The sequence below is a fragment of the Hyposmocoma kahamanoa genome, unplaced genomic scaffold, assembly GCF_003589595.1.
Source record: "Hyposmocoma kahamanoa isolate Upper Pololo Valley unplaced genomic scaffold, ASM358959v1 41587, whole genome shotgun sequence".
In the NCBI taxonomy this organism is placed as follows: Eukaryota; Metazoa; Arthropoda; class Insecta; order Lepidoptera; family Cosmopterigidae; genus Hyposmocoma; species Hyposmocoma kahamanoa.
The window spans coordinates 883-10,587 of NW_020653799.1; the positions used below are offsets into that span (position 1 = coordinate 883).

The following is a 9,705-nucleotide window of genomic DNA, read 5'->3' on the forward strand; positions in this document are numbered from 1 at the left end:
CCGTACTAAGAAAACTCTGTATCGCGGGTGTGACGGCCATACCCAAATTACACCCAAACTAACGAGAGAAATAAATGTAGGCCATACAAATATTTCTCCCGTCCCGAGAATCGAACACGGGTCTTCTGCGTGGCAATACAGCATGGTAAATTTCATGGGGTTACACCACTTTTGAGCTGATGGTCCAATTTATAAATATAGGTCGCGCTCTATGTGTAGACACTGGCAACATTTTTTTTATAGGAAACATGTTTTCCATAATTATTATTTTACAAATTTGTGAATTCAATTCTTTACATTAAGGCTCCATCACACGTGCGCAGAGTCGAAGCGTCTTGTTTTTCAACTACCACGCATGGCGACCCGATCGTCCGGTTCACAGTGTGGTCGGCGCGCAAGAAACTCACGGCGACGTGCGAAACTGCACGACTTCAACCAAGCGTCGACGCGCGAAGGCGCGCGTCGCAACTGCGGAAGATCCGCACGCTTTTTCATATCTGTTTATGTTTCTGCTTTTGCAACTTTTATAACGGAATTTCATTGGAAGTTTATAATGTTCGCGACGGATCAGACACGCAATATTTGGCGGTGGGGCGCGCGTATCTCGGCACTTCTGTGCTGTGTCCCAACCAAACACAAGGTCTGTTTGTAACTATTTAATTGAGTTCTATATAGTATTTACACTTCCGTTTCCGCATCCCCTTCCGATTCCGTTTTTGGTAAGATTTACTTTTGACATCTGTCGCCGTTATGATTATGACACTTCCGTTGCATCACTATACTAAATCCGTGTTGCAATTGACTCGGTTTATGTTCTGTATGTATGTTTAAGTCACGTAGATATGTAGTATATATAGATAGTCACAGAATGGCAATTTATGCTACGCTAGCTAGCACGTGTATCATTTTTTAACACGATTAGAAAAACGACGTAAATATAGGCACTCAGTTATCAGGCACATGAGGGATGGACTATCTAGCACATATCAAGTGATACAATAAGCAAAATGTAGTAAAGCTGTTAAAAAGTTAACTACAAAACATGGTATGTATTGAACCACAAATGGAATTTAATTGCTTCTGAAATACGGATAATATCGATTTTAATTTTGGATACCAACTAATTAACTAATCAAGTTAATTATATTTTGTGTACACGATTTAGAAAAAATTTCGTCCAAAAATACCCAATTGTATGTAATTATTAACCGACTTCAAAAAAGGAGAAGGTTCTCAATTCGACTGCTTTTTTTATGTAGGTATGTTACGCGATTACTCCGGATTTGTGAACCGATTTTGATGATTCTTTTTTATTGGAAAGAGGGTACCTCAGTATTAATCCCAATTAAATTTAACGAAAATATTCCACCTCTAAAAGTGGCAAACTAGGGGATGAATCCGGTTTCGCGCATTTTCCGGTAACCGATTTCAATACAATTTGGCAAATACATGTAATTCCACAAACTGTTGAGGACGATTTTTTTACAAAAAAGTTATTTAAATACAACTATATATATAACTATATTATATTATTATATATTTATTTATATTTATATATTATATTATTTATCATGAACTCATGACAGTTGGGGGAGAAATTACGTACGTATTGTTCAGCTGTAAGCATGTAGTACGCCGGCTTATTGCAATAAATCATTAATTGCCATATAAATTATATGGCAATAATTGACTTCTTGCAATAAGCCGACGAATATAAAGTTCTTCTAGTTCGAAGACTTCGTGGTTATTCACCAAAAAATTATCATTAGCTTTCTTACGTCGTAAACTTAACATTTTGAGCCCACACCAACATGTTGCTTAAATTGGACATTCCCAACGATCGTACATATTTTCGGTTCGGCGTATCAATGGTGGTGAATTTATTTAGGGACTCACCACATTTATTCACACTGAATCGCCTTGAGCCGGACAGAAAAACCTTCATATTCACGCAGTAAGAGCGAAAACACGTTGCGCGTTTCGCTTCCGCTCGGATCGCCGATGCGCAACGCACAACGTAATTTTCACTCTTATTACATGGGTATAAAGCTGCCTTTCCATTAGAGATGTGCGAGATAGCGAGGCGGTGTGAGGATGTGTAGCGGCGCTGTGAAACGGTGTGATGTTTTCCACCAAAGTTGGGGCGCGGGTACGGTGTGGTGGGGTGAGCGTTGGCGATGAGTCAGTGTCAGTTAGTGTCATACTTTGAGTAGCTCTAGTTTCCTACACCGTTTTGCACACATTCCTCGCACACATTTCTCGTTATTGTGTAAGTACAAATACATAGCTCCGCTAACCCTTTTCCACCAGAGCTGCGCTAAGCGAGGCTAGGAAAATGAAGTAATCCTATTGGTGGATTTTTTCTTCGCACACCGCCTCGATATGTCGCACATCTCTAGTGGAAAGGCAGCACATCTCTAGTGGAAAGGTGGTCTAAAGGTTTTTCCGACCGGCTTAATGCGATTCCGTATCGATAAGTGTGGTGACTCCATTAGAAGTATGTAAAAGTTTTTCTATTTTTATTAAATAGCTATTATTAAATATAAATTTTAGGTACGTATTTAAAAAAATACTTCCCGGTACGAGATTGAATTATCTTCTTACTTACTTCTTATCATCTTTATACATTTTGAGAGCTTTCTTACAAACGTTGAACACGACAAATGATGTTTGCATGTTATATTATATAAATAATCCTGTACTATGCTACCGACTTTCATTTCAATTCAATTTTTGTGATCCTATACACTAACTAAGTAGGTAGGTACATAGGTGCATTCGCGTTGAAGCGTACAATTTTATAAATACTAATAAAGAATTAAAAAATTCTTACGTATCAATGTTGCGCTTTCGCCTTTAAGAGGATAGTCTTCACAGTTCATTACTTACTGTTCTATTAATAAGCATTTTCTAAGTTTACGCAGTGGACTTTTTGTCAAAATTTTTCAGGCAATGAAAGGATCTATACATTGACTTCCTTTCCTAAATCTTGTTTGTACATTCCATAATTTCTCTTCAGTTTCATTTACAACCTTTACAATTTTTTTCACAAAGGAGGCCGACGCAGCGAAGATTTTTTGGTCTTGCTGTGACCTTGTCCCCGTTTGCCGGGGAACAATCACGGATTTGCTATTGGTACTTTACCCTTCTTCCATAACATTAAAAAGGCTGTCTGGTGCCTCGATCGTTAAGTCACCTTAGTAGAGCTCCTTTTGAAAGAGTTCGTCCATGGAAATACTGCCACATTACCTATTTCTGCCCCCAAGCAGTAATGTGACCATTACTGCGTTTCGGTTTTGAAGGGAAAACTTATGTCTCAGGGTGACGGTCGCAGCGGCAGTACTCCTCAAATCTTTGTCATTTAAAGCACTAAGTGGCACTGCACTGCCATGAGAGGCCTGCATCTGTTACTTAAGATACATGAGTTAAGGGTTAACTTTAACTGAAAAAATTGATACTTTTTCGAAGATTGAAACATTCCCCATTCTTTAGCCCTTTACCCATACCAATAATTTTACGTTTTGTTTTTCAATAATTGCACAAAATCTTTGTAAAATAAAAGCAAATTACTAAAAAAACTTTGAAGAGCGATTTTCGTCAGACACGCGAGACACGGCAGTGCAACTGTTATGGACAGGCCTGTCGCTTACCACCAGGCGCACGCCTTATTCGTCCAGTTACTCGGTTTAATTAAAAAAACCTAGTGATATCGTATCACAGCTGCTGCATTTCAGTGCTTACAAATTTTCAATATAGATAGAGAATCTCGTTGTTGTCTCTAGCTATAATGTTATCAAATAAGTAACGAGCCCGCAAAGCCTGGAAAGACCCTTCATTCCCACACTTCGCAACCACGACAAATTTAGATATATTAATATTTTGCATTCGATAGATTTCACATAATTGTATGTTCTTAAACTGGGTAACTTAAGGATAAAATCATATGAAAATGAGTTAACCGATATTATTTTCGTAACAATAATAGAAGTCTAAGAATAATCATGATTAATTTTTCAAATTTATATGTACAGATTTCTTTAAAATAAATTTCATTACTTTACGAAGTTCAAAATAAACATAGAGAAAATTCCTGCCCTGAAAAACAGGAACGTCTAAAAATCTTAAAAATAAAATCATCTCACTATAATTTTTCAAAATATAAAAATATTATAGAGGATAAAATCTATAATCAGGGCACGGCTAAGCAAAATGGAAACAAAAATTTCTAAATTAAGTATAAAAATCATTTGAAAAAGAGGCACCTGGTATTATTTATTATTCGGGATAAAAATAGAACTAAACCAATATAACTACTTGGACTGATTTGTTCCCATAAGTTCTATTAATATTGAAATATATTTAACAGAACAACTGGGACAAAAAGTTCCAGTAGTTCTATAATACAACTAAAGAGAACTAGTGGGAACGAAGGGGAAAGACTACCCTCTTAAGAAAAACGAAAGTAATAACATGGACTGCACAACAACGACTACTTTATAGCTACTTAATCTATTAATATAGTTTTATTTCATTCTCGACACAAACATGCATCAAGTTGTTCAGTTCTTCGAGTGTCGCTTGGCCAGTTTCATATTTATTCATAAATTCCGAGGTTTTAGCAAGTTGTTCATTTTCCATGTCTCTAAATATTTTTGATAGGTTCTTGTTGTTGGTCTTTATCACGGACTCGGCATGCAGTTTGTACAAGCGATGCTCCCTTTTTGGCTGGTTAAATAAGAATTTGGCGGGTTAATGAATTATTCAGTTGGCATAAGGGTTGGACGCCACTTGGCAGTAGATACGAGCGCCGATAACCAACCAACAAACCAACCGGCGACGGCGCGCCGACGAAAAACTTTCGGCGGCGGCGGCGTTTCTGCGGCGCGAGCGCGACCATGAAACGAATTTGTATAACGGTATTTGTTTTTACAAAGAATACTTTTTAAAGGAAAAAATAAAATAACGTATTTTCTATAGTAATCAAATTTTTACCAGTTCGATCAGACGTTGCGATCGTAAACATGCGCACGCTTCCGTATTGTGTATGCGCAGTGAAAATGGCGACGCCAGAAATTGACAAATTAATGTTTTCAACTAAAACATCTTCGAATATAAAGTCACTAAGACTTTTCTTACAAATGTCAATTTCGGCGTCGCCATTTTCATTGCGCGTGCGTACAATCGAAGCGCCCGATCGAATTGAACTGAACGGCGCGCCGATTTCATTTGTCGGCGGCGGCGGCGCGCCGACGCGGTGCTCGTATCTACTTGGCAGCACGCTTCGGCATCGGGCATTGCTGGGGACGAATCTTCTCTAAGAAGAGGGCCATAGCCTACAACTCGGTTCAATGCGGTTCGGGGATTTCACAGATTCATGCAGGTTTAATCACGCTGTCTTCCTTCACTGTCAGAGGGAGGAATTGCCACTAAACATTTACAAATGTACGTAACTTAGAAATTAATGTCAAAGGTGCATACAGCCATTAGGTGTCGCATCGGCGACCTATCAATATAAGCAATTGTTCTCCCACTGGGCTGCCACCGCTCTGCTGACGAAATTTAGTATAGAAGGACTTGCTCTACAAATGAAGGAATAAATTATAATAACAACATTTGTTCATAATAATTTTCAACCAGGGGCGGAGGAAGCTGTCCTAAAAACCCCTTTCCTTAGAGCAGACCGGTGCTTAGGAGTTAGACGTATAATAATATGTATATTAGACAACATCAGATACGTTCTGCCGTGCTTACAATATTAACAGTAAGTACGTTTGAAATACAATCAATTAATTTGGGCGATTAACACACTGCACCGCACCCCGCTACGGTGTGCGGGATGCGGAATCACGCGCGCGGTAGCGGAGACGCAGATCTGCGTCAACGCGCGGTTTAACCTGCGCGGGGGCAGCGGTCTAGCGGCCCTGCGCCACTCAAAGTACTCGCTTCGTAGTCGATCGCCGTAGTGATTGCACATGTAGCTGAGATCCTTCTTTGACAAGAATGGTTAATAATACAGAACTCATTCAGGACGCTGCAGTTATACTGTCCTGTGTCCTGTGTGTGTTTTTGTTTACTCAATTAAAAAGACACCGAAGATAACATTCAACTTGATTACAAAGATTTAAGAAAATATAAAGATTAATTTTTCAACTACACACGAATGTCAACTGAATCCTTTGATTATTTGTTAGGGAACATCCGAACGACAATTACTGGAATAGACGCAAATTGATTAAAAATCCGCGGGGGCGCGGTACAACCGCGCGCGCTGATAAGCGTTGTCAGTGTTTTCGACGGCGCGTGTTTTCCATACAAACTGAGGTACTTCAGTACAACGTTAAAAAACGCAGTGAAGTGTGTTAATCGCCTTAGCATCAGTTAGAGCTCCTTGTGAAAGAGTTCGTCCATGGTAGTACTGCCACCTTACCTATTTCTGCCGCCAATCAGTGATGTTAGCATTACTGCGTTCCGGTTTTGAAGGGTAAGGTCGCATTTTATTCGACACAAATTTCATCGTGCTCACCCCGCGCGTTCAAAGAGCGGAGTCCACGTTGCCATCGCGCAGCGACCGCGTGCGTCTAACTGTCATGGCAAAATACGCTCTATTTGTTTAGCTTTTACGTTTTAATTTAAATTAGCGTTCCGGACACGCGGGCTCGCCTGGCTTGAATTTGGTCCATGCGACGGCCCGGGCGACGACCGCGCCGTAATTTTATTGAGAGAAATTTAAATGTTGTTGCATAATAAATAGAATTCAGATTCGCCATTAATGTGCATGAAGGCGTGGTAAGCGGGTGGTCGCCGCGCGAAAACTTTATTCTCGTTTAACTGGGCGCTTAGGGTGCCGGTGAAATTACAGGCTCATGGGATTTTTACATATAGACTTACTGTTTTTATCGTAAGCACGGCAGCGCTGCTTAGGTCCCAAAGTTAGTAACAACGATTTTATCAGAAACACCCAGACCCGAGACAATATGGAAAAGTTTTTTTCTACATTACTCGGCCGAGGATCGAACCCGGGATCTCAGATATGGCGACACGATGAAAACCGGTGTGCAAGCCACTTGACCACAGAGGTCGTCAAAATATAGTTTTTTTTTTAAATGGGACAGTATGGGGAAACCCGAAATCATAGCAAATGCAAAGAAACTATATTAGGAACCTTTAAGTCTTTATTGTGAAAACAATTCTGGCATTGTCAATTTTTTGGTCAAACGTGAGTTGTCCATACTAACGAATCAGAATGATTAAAATTTATTTTAGTACTGATTAACTCAGTTTCATGATCATTTCATTGCATCGATTATACGATGTTTCATTGTACACAAAAAATCGGAACAACAGAAGTTGGTCAAATTTTATAAAATGTTTTTCATACAAAAGGAATAAAATTTTTTTTAGACAATTTTTTTGTAATGCTAATAAGACAGTTTCCTTGCATCTTTTATGGGTCGGATTTTCCCATACCGTCCCATTGAAAAAAAAACCTGTATTTATTATAGAAGCAATGTTGATGTGTGCTGCTAAGTGAAGTCCAACCCTATATCTGCTTTTGATACGTAATAGTGAGATAGTAAAAAAAGGAATTGGTGTCACCGATGTTGATATAAATCTTATTTAAAAACTTCATAATTACCTCGGCAGGACTCTCCGTGTGGGGCGATACTTGGGGATTAGGTGTAAACACGAACGGTTTGAAGTAAGACATGCTCGGATCTGGTGTAGCTGTGAACCAGTGTACGCTCGCGATTTTGTCAATGCTAGAAACCTGAAAATAAGAACATGCTTTCATAGTGAACTATACACTATTTTCATAAGGCGTTAAGGACTGCAGTCCTTTTAAATGTTTACTAGAATTTCGGTGATACAATTAGCGCTTTCATTACCACATGCGGCCAGGAGGTAATCCGTTAAAAATATCATTGTTAGTTACCAGTAATTTTAATAAGATTAAAAGAGATTGCGAATCAAACGTTCAATCGTCATTGAACTAAACCATTGGATGTATATATTTTATTGAAATGACAATAGGTAATAGTTTATAGAACGGTTGCCATGCCGGACTGCTCCGCGGAAGGTCCCGGGTTCGATTCCCGGGCCGAGAGAAATATTTGAATGGCCTACATTTATTTCTCTCGTGAATTTGGGTGTAATTTGTGGTTGTCTACGTGTGCGGCCATGGCACCCGCGACAGGGTTTCCCTAGTGCGGGGCGCTATGCTGAGTGTGTGCGTTATTATTATAAAAAACTATGACATGAGTTTAATTGTTTAACAGTTATGATTTTACAATAATAGAAACAGAGGTCACCTTTCAAGCATCCACTGTTCTATAACATGTGTAAATTTAATCTTGTTTTTTTTCCACAAATTACACCCAAACCCACGAGAGAAATAAATGTAGGCCATACAAATATTTCTCCCGGCCCGGGAATCGAACTTGGCACCTATGCGTGGCAGTCCGGCATGGTAACTGTTCGGCTACGGAGGCAGTTTACCTAAGTTACCTTTATAGATAGTTAAGTTACCTAAGACTTGGCTAGATGTGGTCATTATTATAATAACAGACAATGTAACTCCTTCGAATCGAACAACGATTTAAACTGCTATTGTAGTTTATTCAACTTCTGTTGTTATCCTGTTCTTCTGCTGTTGCGTCGTGCGAACTAGCAAGTATACAATAGCAATAGCTGTGAGAGAGAAATGGTGCTAGTCAAATGATTTGACAATGATACAATTTGCAAATATAATTATTATAAACGTTCAGTGCCGAACATAAACTTCTGTTTCTCATTTTTTTTTATTGTTTTCTATTTATTATCGTATTGTTATAACTGTAAGTCACATATTGGACGCTACGATTTTGTGCTTTATGTAATTGCAATGTTGTCGATTTTAATATTTGATATAAAACTACATAACAACAGGATAACTGACAACAGCTCATAATAAAAGTTATCGAAAAATAACAGCAGTATGATTCATTATTGACAAATAGCCGTTATTGCAATGGATGTATAATAGTTTAATATACGAATTGTAATAGCAATGAAGCACTTGACACTCTAGATAAGTACACCTTAATTTTATTGAAATGGTTATATTATAGTATCTATTACCTGACTTCCCTGTGTAGGAAAGGTGTCGTCGCAACCTCGACAAATGCGGCTTTCCTTGTGTCGCAAAATTTCAAACATATCTTTAACGTTGAAAGCTAAGGATGCACTTTTCTGTTTTAGCAGCTTTTCTCCCTCCCTTTGCCTTAGCTCATCGCCACCCGACGAAAAGCATTTGGTGAAATTAAACTCAGTCTGAAATGCCATAAAACGAATACATTTTAATTCTTTAGCAGATCTAGCGACAATATCCTAATACAATACAAAAATTTTATAATACACCAAAATGGGAACAAATACAAACGAATTCCGCCTTACGTGGTCATGTGGCTTGCACACCGGTTTTCATGGTGTAGGAAATAAATTTTCTATATTGTCTCGGGACTCGGTGTTTGTGGTACCGTTGTTCTTTCTGATTTCCATAACACAAATGCTTTATTTACTTACTTTGAGATCGGAGCGACCTATATGTACGTCTAATTTACATATAAATAATTTAGAAAAAGTATATACCGTCGGCTTATTGCAAGAAGTCACTACTATACATACTACGTACACTAACTGCCATATAAATGTAATAAATAAAAAAAA

The 9,705-nt window shown here is 38.5% G+C and overlaps 1 protein-coding gene across 3 annotated transcripts; it reads right to left on the reverse strand.

Moving 5' to 3' along the window:
• Positions 1–2,185: 2,185 nt before the first annotated feature.
• Positions 2,186–9,495, reverse strand: LOC113229340 (secernin-1-like). 3 transcript variants are annotated; one of them, XM_026462897.1, is made up of 4 exons: positions 9,118–9,495; positions 7,637–7,768; positions 4,505–4,725; positions 2,186–2,710 (listed from the first exon to the last, which is right to left on the reverse strand). In XM_026462897.1, exons 1-3 carry the CDS (start codon positions 9,319–9,321, stop codon positions 4,513–4,515), a joined length of 549 nt encoding a protein of 182 aa, XP_026318682.1. In that variant the 5' UTR covers positions 9,322–9,495; the 3' UTR covers positions 2,186–2,710; positions 4,505–4,512. The 3 variants fall into 3 exon arrangements, 2 of the variants coding, with proteins under 2 accessions (XP_026318682.1, XP_026318681.1); XR_003310407.1 differs by lacking the exon at positions 2,186–2,710 and adding an exon at positions 6,428–6,582 and having other exon boundaries at positions 4,656–4,725; XM_026462896.1 differs by having other exon boundaries at positions 2,186–4,725.
• Between the last annotated feature and the right edge of the window lie 210 nt (positions 9,496–9,705).

Bases quoted from the DNA above. Each gene is read 5' to 3' on its own strand.
- LOC113229340 (XM_026462897.1), bottom strand. From the start codon at position 9,321: ATGGCATTTCAGACTGAGTTTAATTTCACCAAATGCTTTTCGTCGGGT. The intron at 7,769-9,117 runs GTAATAGATACT...TCTTATTTTCAG, and splicing joins TTCCTACACAGGGAAGTCAG to GTTTCTAGCATTGACAAAAT. The intron at 4,726-7,636 runs GTAATTATGAAG...TTATTTAACCAG, and splicing joins ACACGGAGAGTCCTGCCGAG to CCAAAAAGGGAGCATCGCTT.